Source organism: Pteropus medius, unplaced genomic scaffold (genome assembly GCF_902729225.1).
Source record: "Pteropus medius unplaced genomic scaffold, Ma_sr-lr_union100, whole genome shotgun sequence".
NCBI lineage: Eukaryota > Metazoa > Chordata > Mammalia > Chiroptera > Pteropodidae > Pteropus > Pteropus medius.
This window is the reverse complement of record NW_024340693.1, coordinates 1,252,352-1,275,693: the sequence shown is the minus strand read 5'-3', so window position 1 is coordinate 1,275,693 and position 23,342 is coordinate 1,252,352. Positions and strand designations below refer to the sequence as shown.

At 48.9% G+C, this 23,342-nt stretch overlaps 1 protein-coding gene across 1 annotated transcript in view; it reads right to left on the bottom strand.

The window, feature by feature from the left end:
- The window catches only part of KATNAL1 (katanin catalytic subunit A1 like 1), a 39,985-nt gene that overhangs the window by 3,755 nt on the left and 12,888 nt on the right, over positions 1-23,342 (bottom strand). The window contains exons 3-8 of the mRNA XM_039862523.1: positions 21,121-21,289; positions 11,575-11,702; positions 11,064-11,169; positions 7,304-7,462; positions 6,504-6,630; positions 4,225-4,359 (exon numbers count right to left, since the gene is read on the bottom strand). Of these exons, the coding sequence (XP_039718457.1) occupies positions 4,225-4,359; positions 6,504-6,630; positions 7,304-7,462; positions 11,064-11,169; positions 11,575-11,702; positions 21,121-21,289 (824 nt within the window). The remainder of the gene's footprint in view (positions 1-4,224; positions 4,360-6,503; positions 6,631-7,303; positions 7,463-11,063; positions 11,170-11,574; positions 11,703-21,120; positions 21,290-23,342) is intronic.

Here is a 23,342-nt window from a genome sequence, read left to right as displayed (position 1 = left end):
ATCCAGAATATTTACAGAACTCCTACAAAGCAACAAAGAAAAATCAAATGACCTAATAGAAAAACAAGCAAAAGACTTGAATAAATACATCGCAATATCCAAATGGCCAGTAAAGGAAAGGATGTTCTAACAATGAAGGAAACACAAATTAAACCACGGAAATGTATACCGAGACATGGGCGTAAGCTGAAAAGTCTGCCGAGCCAGGTGCTGGGGATGTGGGGCAGCAGGAGCGCCTGCACGGTGCTGGCAGGAGGGACGCTGGGCCGGCCTCCCGGGAAGGCAGGCCAGACTTGTGACCTGGGGTCCCAGCTATGCAACGTGGCCCAGCAGCACACCCTGTCCTCGCCGGGAAACTGAGGCGCCCGCCCGGGCGGACAGCGTACAGACGGTCACAGCAGCAGCGCCGGTAACGGCGTGAACTAGCCACAATCAGAGTGTCCCTCACGAAGGACGATGGAAGCCGGTGGCATGGTCCCATGCTGGATGTGGTGGCTGAGCTGTGCCCCCAACCTAACCTCTGGCACCTCGGAACGCGACTGTGTTTGGAGATAGGGCCCTAAACAGGTGATGAAGGTACCGTGAGGCCGGGCAAGTGGACCCTCGTCTTTATAAGAGAACCTCGGGACAGAGACACGCACAGGAGAAGACCGCATGAGGACACAAAGAGAAGGTGGCCGTCCAGCCAAGGAGAGAGGCTGCAGAATGAGAACGACCCTGCCAACACGTCGACCTGCACTTCCGGCCTCCGGAACTGAGGGAAACACGTGTCTGTCATTTGAGGGCCCGGCCTGTGGCACTTAGTCGCAGCAGCGCTAGCAGACTGACGTGACAACATGCCACACGGCAAAAAATGCCTGCAGAGGTGTGACACAACACGGGTGGACCTGAAAATATGCAGAGCGAAAGGAGCGAGGTACAAATAAACACAGTGCGATTCCATTTACGCAAAGACTGCTCGGGCATCCGCGACTAAGTGACAGAATTATAAAGAAAACGAGACTTTGTTCCCGTAAGGAGTGCAGTGACCATCGTGACCACCGCCAGGAGGCCAGCGGGCTGGACGGGGAAGGGCACGCGGGGAGCCTCTAAGGCCTGACGTGCTCCGTTTCTTTTCCCAGGAGGTGGTTATATGGTTGTTTGATTTGGACCATAACGCCAGTCATTTCACCCACGCTTGCATTCGAAGTAAGAAGGTTAGGCGGCGCCAAGACACCCATCCACGACGCACACACACACACACACACACAATTTAAGCAAAGAGCCATTGCAGCAGAAAGAGCAGCTGTGCCGGCATCATCTAGATTGCCAAAAAAAAGCGGGAGGTGAGTGTGAGTAGAAACCTTTAACTGCAGAACCCCTTAATATCAGGTGCCCCCACCCTCAGCCATCCTGCGCCAACAGCTCACCTGCAGTTCACAGGGGGACACCCGAAGGAGCCCACCCAGCGGGCGGGCAGGGGAGTGGGAAGGCGGAGGGCGGGGAGGGCACTCCCAGGTCCATGCTGGGGGAGGGGGCTGTGCCCCTGGTGCCCCAGTAAGGTCTCCGAATGTGACCTGCGAGCCCCGTTTCACAGCGCTCCATGTGCAGTGGGAGTGTCCGGAACAGGTGACTCTGCCCTCAGTCCCGACATTAGACCAGCCCTGTATCTGCCAAGCAAACGCTCCACTGTCTGCCTCGGAGCACAACAGCCAGCTGCTGGTCACGGGCTCTCCCAGGGACCGGGGTCTGGCCCGCAGCACAGGCCAGCTCCCGAGTGACGAGTGACAAGTGCTGGTCACGGGCTCTCCCAAGGACCGGGGTCCAGCCTGCAGCACAGGCCGGCTCCCGAGTGACGGGTGACGCGCCACACTGCAGCCGAGCACGAGGCGTCCTCCCGCTCCCCAGTAACTCTGACTGTCAACACTGGCTGCATCAGCGCTCCGTCAGAAGGCTCTACGCAGGATTCACCAGCTCTGTGAAACTGATGAATGTAGCCGTAACCCTGCAGAAGGATCAGTGGGGTGACGTGTCAACAGCAGGGCCGGGCGCTGCCCACGCACACAGCCAAGCCTCCAGTTCAAACACGAGCACCACTGTCAGGAGGACCATGGCTTCCCCCGGGGGCGACAGTGGCCCCCGGGCACACTGGGCAGCCACACAGTGGGCACCGTGTGTGCCCTGGCGCCAGACCACGCGCTCACAGCCCGCTCTGCTGTCCCGGGCCTGGCACCCACCCACTCAGCACCCCACTTCCTCAGACGCGAAGTAACGGAGAGAATAGAGCCCACTTCCTAAGACTGTCATGAGGGTTAAATGAGTTAACGCAGGTAAAGCCCGGCCCACAGCCGGCACCCAGTAAACGCTCACCGCCCCGTCATCACCATCACCATCAGTCAGTCAACAAACAGGAGCAGAGGGCGACACAGGAAATCCAGGTCCCCTCCATGAAGGAGCATCTGGGAGACAGGTACCAAGGGCGAAACACCGAGGGACGTGGAGCCACACAGGGAGAGCGCCAGGGCAGACGTCACAGAGTCAAATGCTTTCCTGTCACCTTTGAACAACCGATAAAATGTAAATGGAAGGGGCGAGAAAGAACAATCTGGGAAATGGGAGCATCACAAATAATTACATGCAGTAAGAAGACGCACACGAACAGCAGAGCGAAAGAAAGGTAAGTAGAAAAGCACAGCACCGTGCTGACTAGACAGCTCGAGATGTTTTAAAAATCGATGGAACAGAATGGAGAATTCAGAAATAGACCCACACGTACACACCAAAATAATTTTCAATACAAGTGTCAAAGTAATTCAGTGGAAAAAGAAAACTCTTAGCAACTGGTGCAAGAACAACTCAATACACATAAGAAAAAAATGAAATTCAACCCCTGACACATATCTCAAAATTAGCCCAAGATGGATCACAGATCTAACTAGTTTCTGAAAGGAAATACAGGAGAAAAATTTTGCCCTATTGGGGTAACCAAAGACTTAAGATACAAAAAGCACTGCCCATAAAAAAAAATTTGACAAGCGGACTTCATCAAAATTAAAATGTCTGCTCATCAAAAGACACCGTAAAGAAACCTGAATGAGAAATCGCAAACTGGAAGAAAATGCCCACAATGCCCACAATGCCCACAAGGCACGTATCTGATAAAGAACTACACGCCACTAAGAAAACAGCAAATAAACCAATTAAAACTGAGCAGAAGACCTGAAAAGACACTGCACGAAAGAGACGCGATGGCCTAGGGCACGTGGGACGCGCTCCACGGCACCGAGAGCATCCCTCACCCAGCAGGACCACCGACGGGAGACGCTGACCAGGGCGGGGCAGCACGGCACGCTCGCTCCCGGCGCTGAACGTGACGCAGCACGGCCACGCAGGTTTGGGTTAGGCTGTTTACACACGTACCCAGTCTCGGGTCCACCTCTTCTCACCTACGGTCCCCGAAAGAGCTGAAAACGCTCACACAGAAAAGACTTCTGGGAGATATTTACTGCTTCACTCGTAACGGCCCAAACCTAGAAAACTCAAATGTCCACCAAAAAGAGAACGAACCGCAGTGTAATCGTACCACAAACAAAACTCCTGACACATGTAACGGGCGCACGGTGACTCTAGCAGTGCCGGGCCGAGTGACAGCGGCCGGCACGTGGAGTGGTACGTCACGGTGCCCGTTCCGTGGAGCCAACCTATGGCGATGAAAACCGGGAGAGGAAAGGAGGTCTGACGGGACGACAGGCGGCGCAGGGAAACGTCCCGGGCTGACGGACGCCCCACGTCACGAGCAGGTGCTGGCGTGACGGGAGCAGTCATCTGTCACCGCTCATCGGATTCCACACTCAAGATCTGTACACTTCACGGCGTGTAAATTTTATCTCACTATAGAATGAAAAAAGTCACTTGTAAAAATTTCAACGTTCGTTGATATGATGAAATTACATCTTTCAAAGCAGCGTATTTTTAAAAAGATCTCGAGAGAACTTCGCTTTTAATCACTTCAGCTTTCATGAAGAGCCTTCGGGTGTAAAAGTGAGGACTCAGCTGCCTGCCGGGGTCATGGACACGAACTCTGCTCTGAACTAAGACTCTCCGCTGAGCGCCGGGGCCGCCAGGCCACCACGAGTCGCTCTGTGACGCCATCGACCTCCCAACGGAGTGAGGACTTCGAGGGATTTTAAAAATGTAACAGAAGCAAAAGAAAGGGTGAAACACAGTCGAAGGAACGCACCGTACCTGTTGGGAGAGGAATGTAAATCCTTTTTTCCAATCTCCTTCGCAGGGCTTCGTCGATGTCCCAAGGGAAGTTGGTCGCGGCCAACACCATGACCATCTTGGAAGGGTCGTCGCTCTCCAACGCGCCTCCAACTCCTACGACAGCAAGGGGGACAGAGCGTTTTCCTCACGGTCCGTGTTCTTCCGTCCAAGCGACAGTTCTCAGCAGCGGCCACAGCCGCGGAGGTGGGCTCCGCACGAACTGCCGCCGAACCCGACACGTCCACAGGTGACTACGGAACGAGGGAGGAGAGTTCACATAATCTATCGCTGGACTCTAACCCAGTAAGAAAAACCATATTTTTCTGTAAGGAAAATGAGTGGATACTTCCTCTGAAAGGAAAAGGCATAAGAGATTATGTTCTTTAGTTTTCTCTAATTTCTTTAAATCATGAAGATCCTCAAAAACTTTTTTTAGTTGTTAGTCTACTTGATCTTCGCAAGAGAGAACAGAAGGGGGTTCACATTTACTTAATATACTTGCGTGCAATCACAGTTCTGAAACGCAGGTTATACTGTAATAGTTTTTTCCTTCAAACTTCTAAGAGACTCAAAAAATAAACAAAAAATTTAAGAATAAACCTAATAATCAGTCACTACTGAAAAAACCATTTTTTTATACCCGTCCAAATATATGTATGTAGAGTCTCCTTTTTCAGAATTACAATTTTAGAATAAAAAACTTAAGGTTACACAGGAACTCTGGAAAATATGCAGTGAAAAAAAAATATCAGAAACTCACAAACTTTACCAGAGTTTCTAGCCTGACACAGCAAAGTAGTGGATTTAAAGCAACCCAGTTCAATGTGGTATTTTCTTAATAAATTATTACTAAACCACTATTTGAATCATTATCACAAAGAATCAAGCTGTCCAACTAATAATCAGCAGTCACAAATACAAAATTTTGTGAAATTCAGCTAATTCGAATCCAGTGATATTTTTAAAACACATGATGTGTTTTCTTCTATATCCCTCCCCACAAATACGACATAGCTGCTCCTTCCCCTCACTCTCCAGCAGAAGTTGAAATGGCACATCTTTAGGGGCCGGGGGCGGGGCTGTAGTAACCCTCTTACGCATCTTCCTATGCTTGGCACTGGACGCGACACCCGTGGTAGGTAATCGATGAACACCCAGGGTGGGGGGCAACCATGCTGTTTTACAATGACACACTCGGGGTATTTTTTAACGTTATGTTTTCTCACAGTTTGCTTAAGCGGCCTCCTCGTTTAGCACACAACAACCAGAGTAACGTGTCTCTAAACATGGCTCTGGGCCCGTCACGCTCTCCCTTCAGGGGCTCGCCCAAGCCTTTTCTTGGAATAACGTCCACGAGTGCGTCCGAGCCGGCCTCGGCTAGTCCCTCCACAACCCCCGCCGTCTGGGTGTTGCCTCCCCTGCTGCGTGCCGGGATGCACCCCGGGTCCATTTCTGGCCCGGAAGCGACGCCACACCATCACCGCCTAAGTGCCTGCTGCCCACCTAGGTTGCCGGCCCGCACACACTTCGGCCTCAGGACCCTTGCACAGACTCTTAAAAGTCACCGCATTCTGAAGAGCTTCTGTGTGTGTGGCAGACATCCACCAACACTTACCACCAGAAATTAAAATGGAGAATTTTTTAAAATATCAACTCATTTTAAAGTGATAATAAAAGCCATTATTTGTTAATACATTAAATACCATACTTTTATGAAAAATAACTGTAATTTTCCAAACCAAAAAAATAGGAAAAAGAGTGTGATTTTTTTTTATGTTTTTGCAAACCTCCTGAACGTCTAACTCAATGGAGAACCACTGGATTCTCTGTCTGCTTCTGCTCCCAGTTTATTACGTTCCACATGTCCTCTGGCCTCTGGAAAGCCACTTGTAAGAGAAGGAGCCTGGATGCGAAGGTAAATAATGTCTGGATATCACTACGAAAACAGGTCAGCCCTGTTTCCCAAAGGGTCTGAAGGCAAAAAAACAAACAAAAAAACAGAGTCTCAACGCCCCCTGGGACCGCCTCTGGAACCTCCGCTCCCAACAGAAATCCCTCAAAGGCCACGACATTCCTCTTCTCTGTAACCCCTGAACCTGACTCTTAACAGACAGACGCATGATCGAATGCAAAGTGGACGAACAAATGAGCTCTGACTGCCTTCGAGGCCATCCACGGAGAACTTCCAAGGTACGACTCTACGGAAAACGCCCGAAGGAAACACAACACGTCTGAGGCCGCGATCGGACGGCGATTACCATCCATCTGGACGAGCAGCTCGGACTTGACTCTGCGGCTGGCCTCGTGCTCGTCAGAGGTGCCCCGGCGACTGCAGATGGAGTCGATCTCGTCGATGAAGATCGTGGTGGGCGCGTAGAACCTAGCCTTCGCGGAAACGTCATAAAGAAATCATTCAGTGATCTGAATTTTTAGAAATTCCATTTCTAAAACCACAATAAAGAGCAGATGTTTCTCACTGGTTTAATGTCACATTTGGTCACTGACTGAGGTTAAATCAATCGTTCACATCCAAAAAGGAAAGTTCCAGAAACACAAAATAGGTTACGAGATTGGTGAAGCTGGGCGACGGACGCATGGGGGTTCACGGCACTGTTCTTCTGCTTTTGTGTTAGAAAACGTCCGTGATACGAGACTTTTGAAAGTTATGTCTCCACCCTCCGTCCTCGAACACACACTCGTAAGTAACTGCTGCCACTCCTTTAGGAAAAGGGACACACTGCAGTGGCAGATCGACTTCTAACTGCTCTTTCAGAGACGTATTAAAATGGACTTCCGCTCGCCCTGCCCACTGGGCCCGGGAACACCTCAAAGCCTCCCCGCCCTCGCGGACAGGGTGCCAGAGGGCCTCGCTTCACCTCAGCAAGGAAGGGACGCCGGAGGCACATCACAACCCCACACGCCCCCCCATCCCATGCCGTATCAGTGTGTCACAATTAAAAACCAGCAGGCCACCGGCCCCGCGTGAACGACCTAGATTACAGCAGCGTCACTTGCCTGCGCCAACAGCACTCTGAAATGTGAGCAGAACGCCACTCACCATTTCGAACAGCAGACGGACTAACTTCTCCGATTCTCCTCTGTACTTAGACGTCAGCGTGGACGAGGAGACGTTGAAGAAGGTTGTGCCACATTCGGTGGCGACGGCTTTAGCGAGCATGGTCTTACCAGTGCCAGGGGGTCCGACCATCAGCACGCCCTGAAGGCACCAAAGATTTATTTCAGTGAGTGGCTTATCGGGTTAAAATGCTTTCTCATAAAATACTGTAAAAGGAAAATGTCCCAGCAGAAGATAAACTCAATTGTTACAAGAAAATCATGGTGAATTTGGCACGAGTCTCATTTTATAGACAGAAAAACATGAAGAGTGAAGTCACAAAATGTCACACATCAGAGGCACTCAGACGTGGGCTGACAAGGGCCTGGACGACAAGGAGTCTCCTGATGTGTTTGGACAGACGCTGTCCACTCTCCCTAAAACCGGCAAGAGATAAATATGCACGGTTTTGAATATCACTTAGGAGAGACTCTCTGTGTCAATGAAATGAAAATAAAACAAACCTGTCTCCCACAACAACTGACGACACAGCTTTTAATCAAGAACAAAGAACCATTCCTCAGTTAATAAGGTAACTAAAACCTAGTAGGGATTCAAACAGAATCGAATTAGCTAGCATTTTGCCAGCTAGTGAGTTAATCATGTACATAAACTAGTGTCACTGATGAAAGAGCCACTAAACGTGACATGGACTGGAAACTGGATCTTAGTTACTTCTCACTTTTGAAAACAAACAAACAGAAAAGCATTCTATAAAAATAAATCAATGAGGAGTAAAAATCGTTTGGGGTCACCAATCCTGGTCTGAAGACTCACGGACTCTCAGACGCTGACTTCACTAGCCACCTTAACAGTTCCGCTGACAGCCAGCATCACATTTTTTCTGCATAATCGTTGCTGATCTTAAGAGAAAGTCTGACCCGTCTGTTAATTTAGTTTAAAGCTGGGGATTTAAACTTTAAAACGACGTGTGTGTCCAAGTTTCTTAAACTAAATTGGGAAACTGTCCAAACCCTTTCAGGCTGTAACACGGACCCCTAGAACCACCAGGGACCACCAGGATTTAAAACACTAGATTTATAAAAATTTTTTTTTCCTTTATAAGGAGCTTTTAACTGCATGAGATTGATACTCTGAAAGCTATAAAAGCGACTAACGGTGTAGGCATGGCTACAGCCAAGTTCGTGCTTCCTTCTGCGATGTCCCCTCCCTTTCGCGCCCTCTGGCTCCTGTCACGTCGTCCGCGTGGCCACCACACACGTGGCTCGTGGCCGCCGTGCGGCGTCTGCTCCTCTGCTCCCCGCGACGTCGCTCCCCCATCACCTCCTCCGCTTCCTGTGTCGCCTGCCCCGGCTCTTTCCCAGCTACAGAAACGTGCCTAAGTGGGTCTCGTTTTTTAAAAGTCCTTCGCCTGACCCTACGCATCCTCGGGCTGCTGTCCGCCTCTCCTTCCGTCCCGGGCCGACCTATCTTATCAGTGCTGCTTCATGGGCTACGACCAGCTTCTGCCTCCACCTCTTCACCAAAAATACCTGATTTTCTCATCCAGCGGTCACCTTCCAGCCCGCACCCTCTCCCTCTGACCTCTGGTGTGCAGAGACCGGTGCTTGGTCCCTTCTTCCCGAGACCCTCCTTCCCAGGGATGCTGGGACCCTGCCCTCTCCACCAGCACCACCCTCGGCGTCTCTGGGCCTCTGCCCCAGCCCTGGGCATTCCCGCAGCTCTTGTTCCTTCATAAAACTCCGTGGACGACTTCGCCCACAGCTGTCCCTCCTCTGCCTAAGCCCCAGCCTCTGGTTCCAGTCACCTCCGAGCGTTTACCTAACGTCTCGTCTCTGTCAGAACCTGCCCGTTTCTGGATTCCCGGCGCCGGTTCACTGCGCCCCGTGTCACACGCGCTGGCCTCCCCTGCTCCCAGGAGGCACGCTCCAAACCCTTGGACTGTCCTGGGTGACTCACGGTAGCCCCCTAAGAGATGACTCAGGATGGGGTGGGCAACTGGCCTGGCTGGAAAAACCAGCCATGTGACCGGAGGGCTGGGGCTCGGGGGCCTGTGCCATCAACCCAGGGGACGGGGATGGGAGCTGAGGCTCACGGGCCACCACCCGATCAGCCGTGGCCGTGTAATGAACGCCACAAAAACCCGGACACGACGCTCGGTGAGCCTCCCTGCTGGCCACACTCTAGGTTCTGTCCACGTCCACGTGCTAGGAGGGTGAAGCACCCCGACCTTGCCAGGAGGGGACCCAGGCCAAGCGTCCCGCCCCACCGGGAGGGGACACACACAGGCCTTACTCTCAGCGTCCCCCCTTCTCACCCCATGCATTTCTCTCTTGAGCCGGCTCTGAGGTACCTCCCCTTCCGCTATAATAAAACTGTAATCTTAACTACGATACCTTCCTAAGTTCTGTGAGTCATTCTAGGGGATCAGTGAAATTAGACGGGGATAGTGAGAAAGCTCAAATTTATAGCCAGCTGGTCAAAAGTGAGGGGGACCTAGGGACCCGTAAGTTTGCAGCTAACATCTGAAGTATGGGCCGTCTGGTGGGAAATAGCCCTTGACCTGTGAAGTCTGGCCCGGTCTGGGGTAGCTGCCACCCCTCAGTTAGGCCTGGAACCCAGAGTCGGACATCCGACCAGTCACGATGTTACCACTTACACCCCCTAAAAGCCTCTCACAAACCTGCCCGCCTTCTCTAGTCAGATAACAAAGGGCTTAACTATGGCAACAGCCTCCGATCAGACTCGTCATCCAGCCCCGCCCCTCTGGCCCACGGCCCACGGTCCACCCTCCACTCCGCCGCAGGCCGCCTTCCCACATCTGCAAATCGCCCTGCCACTGAAACCTGCTGGCTCATCCTGACGGGAGGCCGCACCTACCACTCCGGCTATTTTAAAGCTCCTTTAAATACCGGCTTTAAGATCTCAGTCTCTCTTTTCAATATTGTTTTAGAAGCTATAATAAAGGGAGAATGTATGGTATACAACCTGGTCCCTGAATTAGGTAAATCTATAACTGTCTACAGAAGTTTTTAAGTCGTGAGAGGCAACCAAAATGCCAGGTGCCCCAAGCCGTTCGTAGCGACGAACAGGAGTCGTCCTGAGAGGAGAGACAGCCCCCAGCCAAGCCAGGAGGGCAAAGTCAGATGAGCTTTCAGTTCCGTCTCCCAGCCAGAGGAAAGGCAGGGCCCGGCTAGGCAAAGACCAAAGCAAGGTCCGGCAGCAGCTGCTCGAAGCTCTGCAGCATGCTAACGTGAAAACAGACTCAGGAGGAGCTAGTCCCGGGCAGGCGCTAACGCAGGGAACAAGCTAAAAACACACACGTTCTAATTGGGTCCGAGAATTATATCAAATCTAGGCGAAGTGATCAAAATCGTGAATTAGTGAGAAACACGCCAATTTTCAGAAATATATTTATTGGTTAAACACCTATTCTATAAGACTATGTACCAGTAAAATTTAATTTGCTTAACATATTTACAGAAACAGACACCTAGAAAATTCCTAAAACTACTCTCTGGGTCAGTGACCCTGTGGGAAGTGACTTAACAACCCTCCAATCCCCTCCGTGCCGTGCAGAGGCAGCACGACCCAACTACAAGTTCAAACCCGGACAAGGGGGGTCTAAGCAAACCTCCCCCGACCTTCACAGCCGTGCAAACACAGGAAGGAACTGCGATGCTGTCTTTCGTTATGACACGGGCAGCGTTTTCTATACCTGTGTTGGTTAGCGAGTTCTCACCTTCCACGGCCTTCGAATCCCTTTGAAAAAGTCGGGCATCCACATTGGGAGGACGACAGCTTCCCTCAGCAGCTTCTTCGCTTCCTCCAGGTCTGCTATGTCGTCCCTGTGCGAGACCAGCAAAGTTCCATGTTTATTCAGGGACATCTATGACTGATGGTCAATACTAATCCTTTTCATTGTTTTACTTATGAAATTATTCTTCATAAATTAAGAACACTATTTAATTCTTACCGCATAAAATGTGATCAGTGATCAGATAACATTGCAGTTATTAATTAAGACATGTCATTCAATTAACAGCCTCTGTCAGTCACACCAACATCAAATTAATACGTAAAGGATCTTGGTTCTGTTCTGAAAAAACAACTGTCCTGCTTCTCCGCACCCTCGCGTTACGGACGAAGCCACGAACGGAAGACGAGGGGGTGACGAGGGAAGACGCGCGCCAAGCTGGCAGCCACGGCCGGCTCTCTCCGCCACCTCGATTCGCCAGCCCGGAAACACTGACCAGTGAATGCCAGGGTTCCTGGACACGATGTCTCTCTCAAGGGCCTCCACCAAGTCCTTGTCGTACCCGGCACCGTCGAATTTGGGGATTTCGCCTTCGCTGGCACCATCTTGCCCATTCTTCCTTCCCTGGGGACAGACGCAAAAGCAGGACCGGTCGATAACGACGCAGTTCTAAGTGACATCTTTAAGCTGTAAAAATACTTAATGTAACCATTTTTAAAAAATAATTTTTCATTATTTTAAGATAGTATTTTCTGATTACCCAAATGCCACCCTCCCTTATTTAATTCATCAGAAACAGATGAACGGGCCAACTTTATTATATGTACACTTCTTCAAACTTACGATCTGCGGGGGAGAGCTGCAGGAAAGGCTGAAATGGCCATTGCAAAACGCCCCTGGATTTCTGGGTGCAGGGACCCCTACGCCACCAGGGGGGATTCAGAAGAGTAATGTGAAGGAAGGAAGGAGATTCACATACAGAGAACATGCTACACGCCAGAAACCTCACATGTATTCCCTCGTCTCATACTCGCCCCGGCCCGACAAGGTAGTCGTTGTGATTGCTTTTACAGGTAAGGAGCTGGGACTCCGAAAAGCTGAGTAACTTACTCAAGTTCATGACAATGTCAGAGCAGAGGTTTTACCACATCCCGGCCTGGGCATCGGACCGTCCCCTGCCCAGCTGAGTCACTTGATGCTTAAGAGCAGGTCGTGTATGACCGGACGCAGCCTCCGAGAGAGAGGCTGCGGATGCGGTAGCCCGGGGCCCTGGCATGCGTCTCACAGAGCCTTCTCCCCGCCACTGGCGGTAGGTAACCCCCCGGGTTCAGCTTCGCCTAGTCAGGGCCTTGGGCCACATCATAACGTCACTGTAATGACGATGGCAGGGGCCCTTCCCAAAAAGTATCATTAAGACCATTAAAGCAATACCCTTTACCCCAAATTCTTTACCTAATAATACGGTGGCTTTTAAAGAATTTTGGGCTATAGTTTCTCAAGGGTTCTGCCAAGATGTACTCAGCTCCGAAGAGCTTTAAATGAAACGTGCTCAGGTCCCAGAGGCAGTTCAGCCACTGGAACCGCTTCAGCAGACACGGCCAAGCACCTGCCCAAAGCATCAGACCCATGGCTGCCATCTAATGCAAAAATAAAAGGGGAAAGCGGTCCAAAAATGAGTCTGTTTCCTACGCTTAAACCTGGAGAGCGAGGCCAGGATGAACCTCTCCTACCACACGGCATCGGAGACAGACCCAGGGCCGGTCCTAAGCGTCCAGAGGGGCCTAAGTGACTCCCTTTGGCAAATGCTCTAAGTTTTTAAGCCTCTGGGAAAATGACCAAGCAGTATTTTGGTGACTTGACCAAAAAATGAGTGATTTACTGTTTCTGGTTAGCATGGCAATAGTATTAAACTAAATTTGCAGAAAAGAATCCTGTGTTTCAGATGACAGATACCAATACTGTCACTATTAAAAGGAGTCCCTTCTGGCATTCCTACGCAACACACACAGCAACAAATTTAAAATAACCTCAACCTAGACTCACGTTTTATACTACACACAGGCCAAGGCCACAAAGTCACATTCAAACAAACGGCTGGGAACACGCTCGTAAGCATTTTAAAACTCTTCTAGAAATGAATCGACTACAGACTGCAATAAGAATTACTATCTCTCGCTACAGCACTGCAAACTTCTCATGGAAGAATCGGTACCGCGAAACGCAGGCAGGCGGCCATGCTGGCTTGGCACTCTGCCGGGGGGAGGGAGAAGCTGGCACTTCCCTGACAGTGACAAGAGTCCCAGGACTGTAAGAACAAGAAGCATGTGAGCACCTGTGTCCGGCCCACTATACTGAGCGTCGGTGTTAGATCAGCGAATGAAAACACATTACTGCCCTCGCTGAGCATCGAGTCTAGTCGCCAACCCAAAACACACGTAATTATGAACTGTGACGTGCCATGAGGACATGGAGTGGTCAGTGTGACGGAAAGGTACTGAGCAAAAGGAACAGGCTGGAGAGCCGGGCAGCGCCAGCCCACCTGGGCCCCTGCAGGCCAGGGAAGGGGCTGGGTTTCACATAGGTTCAGGGGAATGACAGAACGTGACACACTTTTAAATGACCCTCTGGCCACGGAGTGGAAAGACAGTGGAGGGAGGAGTCCAAGCAGAGATAGGTCAAGGCTCTGCGACCACAGAAGAGGAAACTTGGGGACACGCCAGTCAGCTGACCAGCCCCAGAAACTGGAGGCCCTCAGTGGTAGCGGTGACAGACACGGAAACGCACATTAAGTACTCCGAAGAGGATTCAAGGAATTTTTTTCTAATCAAAACGGTGACGTTATTTAAAACACGAATTTCGGAAAACTAAAAATAAATAATTTGCTTATACTGGGAACCAACAAAATGGCTGACAATCATCCTCCATAACCAACACAGACCAACTGGAACAGACGTGTCCGATACACCTAACTCCAGCCGCAGTTAACCAGCTGGATTACCATGAGGGCTAAAAGAAACTTCTGTTTCCAGCAATAAAGCCAAGCTCACCCCAGGTACTGTTACCTGTACGGTTTATCCTAATGAGACGAGCTGCAAGGTCGCTGAGATCTCGGAATCCCTGCTTAGATTTTCGCATTAATGGGCAATGTCGGCCTTCAGCAAGAATGTAATACAGAGCATGAAGGTTGATGTACTTTTCCTTCTCATTAAAGCAAAATATTTTAGCTTCTTTTGACTAACATCTAAATTACCCATATCAAGAAAGGTTTGTTAACGATCTTTCATTAGTATTGACTAATCATTCTACTTGAGAAAAATGAGGCCTCGGTTAGTGACTAATCCAATATCATAGAGTCAATTAATGACACAGCTTGGCTGATAAGTGCAAATAAAGGTTTTTGCATTTTATCATGTTCTTCGCCCGTTGGCAGATGAAGTAAAATGTAGCCAGTTATTAGCTCTAGGTTCAGCATGCAGGGAAATGCTGACGTGTGAAGTACACCCAGAGAAGGATGACCGGGATGATAAGGGCTTCAAGGCCACGTCACATGCAGGACGACCAAGGCCGCCAGGGACACTGAAGTCGAAGAAGAAAATGCTCATGGAGCCACATGACCAACGGACCTATTTACCTCCGTTTATTTTACATTCTTCAGAGAAAAGAACCAGGATCCCATAAAGTGACAGAAGAGGCAGATTTCAGGTCAACAAGAGACTTTTCCAACGGAGTTCTGTCCAACAAGGGACTTGTCTCTCTCGTCAGGTAGTGAGCTGCCCAGCAGCAGCTTCCAGGCTAATTAGTAACACAAACCACTGGCCTCGGCCACAGGGCGTGTAAGCGGGATCACAGCTGACCTGCGGTTCTTTCTGCAAAGTCACTGCCTCCCACTTGCCCACTTACTCGACTGTTTCCTGAATTCAATAGCCCAAAGCATGTGCAAAATGTCTTAGAAGTCTCGTATTTTACTTAAATATTTAAATAAAAATTTAAAGTAATTTTTAAAAGGCGATCTGCACTCTGCACCATGTCTGTGTTGGTCCCCACGGCCCTGCTGCCTCCCAGCCAACGCTCGTGTGCCGCTTACTCTGTGCCCGGCACCGTTCTCAGCTCTTGCCACGGCCCCCACAGAGGTCCTATGAGGCAGGTACTGCTACCGTGTCCATCACGCAGCCGAGAAGGCGGAGGAACGGAGAGGCTACGTGCCTGTCCGAGGACACGCAGGGGATCCCAGGCAGTCTGGCCCTGGTGCTTCAGCCACTCTGCACACCGTCGCACGCCTAAAACGCTCCCTCCCCAGTGCGAGATGCGCACCACGAAGTGTCAGATCAGACGAGGCCCCCGAACCGCATCCCACTCGAGGACTTTATCACCTGACCATGAAAAACGGTGGATAAATGCGGAGCGGTGTTTACTGACTTCAGCGTCAGGCCCCCATTGGGTGTCGGTACAGACGCATTTACGTTACAATGAGTCCGCATCCTTCTGCACACTTACCAACACACATGCTCCTCAGCAGCACGTACTAACACTTACCATGTGCTGGACACTGTTCCAGTGGCTGGGGACAGCTATAAACCAGACAGACAAAAATGCCTTCTCATTCACGTCCGGAGACACAACACAGAAATGAGTAAAACAACCAGGGGCAGAACAGTAAGTAACTGCCAGGACCTAACACAATAATGTTAAAAAAAAAAAAGTCAAAGCAAAACCAATACTATAAATTAGCTGCCACCAGAGAAAAAAAATTTGTGATTTACCATCCAGAGAACAGAATAAGATATATCTTAAAAACAACTCACCGATAATGTAAATGGCCAATAAGCATATGAAAGAACTTTCAGCCTCCGACGTTATCAGGTAAATACACAATAATGGTTGACAGGCTGGCAAAACCACAGTAAGATATACGACTAGCCCACGAGAGACGGACAGTGTCGAGTGCCGGTGGGATGTGGGGCAACCAGGACTGGGAACCTGTATGATCACCTCAGCAAACCATCTGGCGTCACCCACTAAGGGTTAACACAGTACCCTACGACCCACGCGGCCCGCTCCTAGGTACGTGTCCGCTGGAAACGCTCACACACACACACACACACACACACCACAGGAAACGGTAACATTACCCAAAGCAGCAGTACTAATAAGAGTTCCACACTAAAAGCAACCAAATATCCATTAACGGTGAAAGAGATTTAACTGTGGCATGATACTGTATAGTAATGAAAATAAACTTCAGACACAGGCGATGACACAGAGGAATCTCATCAACGTCACGTGGAGCCAAAAAGAGCCGGAATAAAAGAATACTCTACTGTACACAGTTTCAAAACAGGCGCACCTGACTTACGGCAGCAGGGCTAAGAGCGGCAGTCCCCCTGGGGAGGAAGTGGCAGGGAGCGGGACAGAGCACGGCCATGGATGGCTCCTGCGGAGCCCAACGCTCTGTCCGCGATCCGTGCGACAGGTACGTGGGGTACATGGCAGCTGCAGGGCTTACACGCACTGCTCCGCTGAAGCTGACGCTTTCTGGTTTGCAAGAGCCGATCATTAAATTTTTAGGAATTTTGTGAGCCAGCTGTAAAAACACAGCCATTAATGAAAATCAAATGACACAAACGTAGAATAAACTATATTAAAAACAAAGGTAACAGATACTCAAAACGCCTCCCTTCTCATTATTTAACTGTCACTTATGCACGTGAGGTACTTCCGCCCACTGTCGCGTGCCAGCAGAGACCCTACAGCACGGAACGCTACTGCCCACCTCATCTCAGCCGAGACCAGTGACGCTGGGCAGCCTGAAACCGGTCGCAGTGGCAGTACTTATACCGTAGAAATCAGCAAATGCTGCAAACCAGGGCTCGATTTATTGTTCTGTTGCCTCTCTGGACTCGGGAGAGTAAGAAGAAGGTTAACAATGCAAGTGAAATTTAAAGGTGTCTCACTCCTGTAGCTGTTAACAGCACAAAGAATTAAGGCTGTTCTTCCACTATCTGGAAACCACCTGACTCGTTGGGCTGCTCGAGAGCTTGATGAGCCAGGGAAGACCCTGCACACTTGTTTGCTTCCACCGCACTCACTGAGGAGACAAACATCGACCACCCTTCCCGTCAGAGCACCCCGCTCATCTGGAGACGGCCTGGCAACGTGCGACGGCCAGGCGCAGCCGCCCAGGGCGTCCGCCAACCGAAGACTGTATATTTACTACCTGTAAACGGTGCCTACGCTGCCTTCGTGTCAGTCGTGCGTGCGTCAGTCATGTGAGTTTGTGTCAGTCGTGTGTGTGTCAGTTTGTGAGTGTGTCAGGAGTGTGTGTCAGTCATGCGTGTTAGTCGCACGTGTGTGCCATTAGTGTGAGTGTGTCAGTTGTGTGTGTCAGTCGATGTATGTGTGAGTTTGAGTGTGTGTGTGTGACAATCTCCGAGGGGAGTGTCAGACCTCCCTGGGCGGGCTTACTCCTGAGAACGAATGTATTCAAAAATGGCCGTGTGCCATGAGCGATTCAATGAAATGAAGTCCTGTACGTGAAATAATATAACTCACTACACTTTACTCTGAATTACATTTAAAAGCACATACAGCTTTAATCATAAGATCACAGTAAAAGCACGGCTCATGTCACTAAGAGGTAATTAACCAGAAAGCCACAGTCTCAAAAAAATACTTGAGAATCAGAGTTGAATGACTCAAATTTATGTTTGGTAATAATTAAAAAAAATTTCTTCTGCTACCTGATCTTTTATTTTTAGACTATTCTTTTTAAATAAAAAATGCATTTATTTCTATGTACATTTCTATACCGACTCTAGGTTTAAATAGTACAATAACGCTATATCCAATTTTCTCAGGTACATTCAAGTAAGACTAAAAAATATAGCTGTAAAGGTTCATTTATTCATCTGACTCTTTCTTGTCAACAAGAATATAATCGATTTGGGGCCAGGAGTCCCTCTTATTAGTTTGTATTCCAAGAACCTAGAAGTGTGACTCACACAAAGTACACACTTATTAATACAGGCGCGTTAAGTAGACGGGGTAACAAACAAGCCTACGATGACTCTGCACGCCACGGGGTAAGACCGAAAGGACAGAAAAAAAGATCATCATGCAAAGTGACTCTTACTGAAAAACAGCACTCTTAAGCTTGGACCTAACTTGAAGCCTGTCACCAGTCTGCAAAAAAGAAATGACTTAACCGCCTTCAGGAAATGAACTGGTACTCCTGTAAGAAATAAGTGTTCGTGATACAGTAAGATAAGATGGCGAGCCTCTGCAAATAAGAGGCTGGAGAGCCTATGATTAAAAGTCGGTCAGGTATTAGGGTCCGAGTTCAAGTCCTCGTCCCACCGCCCACTTCGGTCATGACTATGGTCCTCAATTTCCTTCATACATAGGACAGAAAAATGATGCTAAGTCACGGCTATTTATAGGCACTAAATAAGCCAACGCGTACAAAGCTTCCGAACGGGCCTGGTGCAGGTTAAGTGTGCTCAAGGAAGGGAACCGCCTGTCTGTGGCTCCGGCACGCGGCTCACAGCATCAACTACATCCACAGACACCGAGACTTTCGGCGAGACCTCTAATTTCTCCCGGCCTCCCCGTTTTGTACTCATAGTTAGGTGGCTGGAGTACAGCAGCAGCTTTCAGACCTTCCGGCCATGACACAAAGGAGCAAACTCGTTTCAGATCATGAGCTAGTGTAGACATAGTTACAGACCTGAATTGTTATGTATTCATACAACTTATGTCCTCCGAACAACACCGTCTTTACGCTGAGCGGTGCACTCGGAATTTTCTAACCTACTCCACTTCATTCGCTCTGTAAACTGCTTGCAACGCGCAAAACTGATTTTTAAAAGCCAACGACACCAAGGACTAAAGTATCCCTGAGGACCCTTCCGATCCTCGTTTTCGAATCACGTTCGGTGGCAGTGGCTATCTGTCAGTTTCACCGCGACTGTCTCCAGCCCTGTCGCAGCCCTCGGTGAGTTTTAGGGACTCTGATATGCTAATTGCCTATAATGATCATAATGGAACCAAGTACACCTTTCATATTCTAATGACGGTTCCGTGAACGTTCTTCAGTTGCGGTCCCTTTGTTTCCAGAGTGACTCAGAACATCTTTTATCCTCAAACGACTGTAGAGTTTTGCTTAGTTTTTATAATAAAGGGCTTCCTTTCCAGTGACATTCTGAGTACTGAAAGGTCTATGAAAAATAGGTAAGATTTAGAAAATTATTTAGAACTTTTTAATAAAAAACAATTAACATCTCCAGAAAATTTTATTTGACAGTCAAACAAATGCTGCCTGTTTTGTTCTTTAAGAATCACATTTAAAAATCAACGTTTCCTTAATTGTCCTGGGACTCTTTTCAAATCCAATCCAGATTTTTAATCTAATTTGGTAGGGATACTATATAGTGTGGAAAATCCTGAGATAGATAAAAAAAAGATCTGTGAATTCACTCCAAGATTTCCCTCCAAGCTCCAGTCCCTACTCTGTGACCGTACACAACTCCCTTAGTGCTGCCTCAGTTTCTTCATCTGTAAAATGAGGATAAGATGCCTCCCTGCTCCGAGGGCCTGTTTGTTGAGTGACTGTCTAATCACTCTGCGTGCCTGCAGAGACGCACCCACAGGCCACAACCAGGGTTCTGCTCTCGTGTCACGTGAAAGGAAGCGAAGCCTGACAGTTCCTCGCCCGGTCCCACGAGTTCCCCTAAAAGCATCTCGCAGAGCAAAGGAGGGACTTTGTTCAGCCCCTACTTTATTCTCTCAAGCGCGCACCAAGGTTAGCCGCACAAAAATGAAGAGCAGAGGAAGAAACAAAGGTGATGCCTAAGACAGATTTTTAGGTATCCATTTAGGTGGCTTTTGATAAGGGAGGAGAACCAGTTCAATTTTGTCAACGGGAAAATGTATTCGTAACTCTCACTAACCAAAAGGATCTGAGATGAAACCACTCAGTTTTATGGCATAAAGCTTCAACAAATTACAAACAAGGAAAAAACCTAATTCGTTGTCAGTGTCCTCATGAAGCAGAGAAGCAGAACGTCTTAAATCTTCCTCATTGGAACCACTGTGGAAACACGTTTTATCTTCCATGGTCAGACGCTCAGAGGCCTGGGAAGCGGGGCTGTGTGGAGCCCTCATCTACTGACTGGAGTTATACACAGTAAAGATACTCAAACATCATCTTGAAGGATAACCACGTGTTCCTGGCTATACCTTCAGTATGAACATCAGGGCATAAACGTGATGACACATCCTGAACCCCGTGCTAGTAAAATAAAACTTCTCTGTGGCAAATCAATAGCAGCATGCATTTTATGACATCATAACGAAAATGGGAAATGTTATCACTAAAAATTTATTTCTGTCTTTTCATTAAAATCAAGGTCACAAGATGTGACAGATCACCCTGGCTCACTCCTTCTCTGTGAGATCATCTTCGGCCCCTTTTTCTGAAGCCCATGTTAAGAGCAGTCCAGAATTCCCACCCAGTACTGTGTTTATTCACCAGTCAATTTCCCAGGTAAGTGTACATGATGAAGCCTAACCGGGGAGAATTTTCTCATTAAGGAAGAAAAACAAATCTTGTCCTACTCTGAAATTCAGAGTTAAATCAAAGATTTTTTTTTTTTAGCAGTAGTAAATGATACTCGTCATCTCATTCTGTGAATACACAGATCTACTTCCTTATGTCTTTCTCCTGCGATTGTGTTTTCACCTATTATCCATTTTGATTCAAAGTAAGTGTTAGCATGTACTGAGGTTTTAAAATTTTACTGTGAATATTTCTACAAAAGATCCATTTTACTAAATGTTTGGGTGTGTGCATTTTTTTAATGTATCTCTGAGGTGGCTGGGATTGCTGACCAGCCTTCGAAGTACACGGCCCGCTAAGGTTTCTAATTCAGACTTTTTAAAATCTCTTCTGTGTCAACAGCAGGGTACTCTGAAAAGCCAACGACAGTCCCACTCCGCAGCGAGAGCCACGGGCTCCGAGGGGGTGAGTCACAAAGAGACCGCTCGCCTTGTCGTCCCTCGCACGCGCTCTGCACTCCTTCTCCCTGCCGGCGGCCGGCTTCTCGCTCCTGGCTGCGGGGTGTGCTCGGCCTGCAGGGCCCCGGGCTCCAGCCGCGGGCATCTCTTTCCTCAGAGGTCTCACTTCCCGATTGGGACGCCGTATCTGAGGCGGGGCTCTGACAAGAAAACAAAAAAGAGAGAGAAAGAAAAGTTAATCAAAGGCAAAAGTGTTTCCACACTACCTTAGTCAATAAAACTATTACATCAAGATGACCGAAATCTCATTTTCCCTTTCACTGATTTATGGCCATAACTCTTGGGTCAGTTTTTAAAAGTGCTTTCCTATAAAACATACTGGTTGATACGATTATTAAATAGATATAAATGACACATATAGCAGCAATTACTTTGTCAAAAATAACTATTAATCACCAACAGAGGGCAATACAGACTATTCCTGCCTAACAAGCTTAATGGTGTCAGGGAAAGTCAATTACTTTATTCATTACTGTCTTAAACTACGAGTAACTTAAAAAAAAAAAAAGCATTAAAAGCTGAAAGGACAGGAAATCAAAATATGTCTATTTGCACAGTTTACTATTTTTTACAACCAAAATGGTTTCCTCTGCTTGGAAAAGTGGTTTCCTCTGTATTGGAAAATCCAACACTTCATCATCAAATTACATAATGGCGAGACTTAACAATGAAACCTTAAAAACAAAGCAATTTATGTATGAAAATATTATTCATGATTTGAGGTTGTCAAAAAATCACAGGATCCTCTGGATTGTACAGGCCTCCAAACGTGAATAAAATTTTGGTAACTGTATGGCCATGGATGCTACAGATCCATCATGGTGATCGTTCTGCAATACAGACAAAATACTGAATCACTGTGTTGTGTGCCGGAAACTAACGTAACGCTGTATGTCAGCTACTCAAAGCGGCGTGTCTTGTTCCCTGTGATGTGAAGCACGTCTCATCACACAGTGAAACGCTGTGGTTACACAAACGCTGTATTTACCTGTCTTCTTGGGTGTCAGGGGGGCTCTACCACCTTTGCGTAACTTCCTAGTTCTTCCTCCTCAAATGCCTCTGCCTTTTCCCCACCGTCTCTCTGCTCCTGCCTGTCCTCGTGCTGCCCCTCAGATCCCACATGTGGCTTCCCGCTTCTCCAGTGTGCCGCACCTGTCACCCTCCGCTTCCCAGCTTCGTGCTTTTAAGTCCTCTAACCCATCATGGAGCTTTCCTTCTTGGCATGAGAAAAAGCAGCACGTGTGTACGACTCGATGAACCCAGAAAAACAGGAAAGTGGGCGAAAAGCCAGGGAGCTCGCAAACTCGAGGCCAGAAACAAGGTAAAACACGGCCGATGTAACACAGATGTAACGCAGCGCCTTCGGCTTGCTGGAGCCAGACCACTACTCAAGCTGCTAAGGACAGAGAGGCAGGTGGGCGCTGGGCGTCCACCCGCTAGGTTCCCACACACTGACACCTGGACCCTCAGAGTTCAGGGAAGGACACAGCCCTGCCTGTGCCAGGCCCTCGGAGGGGACAAAGGTGAGTAAGCAGCCTAGTGAAGGAAATCCAGAGAAGGGACTAGAAAATGGTAAACTGGTTATAATACTTGGCATTTTCAAATTTAAAGGTATTATTATACTATTGGTTGGGTGCATTATTCATCTTTTAAGTATTCTGCCAACAAATAAAAAGGTGATGAGACTGGAAAAGAAAAAAACTGAAGCCACTGCGTCACCGTCCCTGGTACTTCATTGCGACTGTGAGCTCTGACTGGATTTCTTCCGTGACGGTGGGTTACTGACACGTATCTGCTCACGCGTGAGTGTCCTTCCTGAACTCGAGTCGCGGGTACGGCCACCACGACGAGAGGACAGCCCTTCCACACAGAACGCACGTCAAGTTCGCCCTGTCAGCAGCGGCCCCTGCTGTTTAAAGAGTCTGTCACTGTGTAAGTGACACAGTGCGCCACCGCCAGCCTGAACCTCGTACCCACCAACAGCGGCCGGTCCCAGGGCGCACCCAGGCGCTGTCGGCGGCCTGCTTCCCCGCCAGGGTGCTTATGGGTGAGTGGTAGGGACCCTGAGCCCCTGCCTCCATCTCCTCGGGTGCCCGCTAACAGCTGCTGGGAAGTCCTATGCGGCCCCACTGTCCACGTGCCTCACTGTACACGCGGTCGCACCACAAACGGCCCACTGTGCATGTGGGCCAC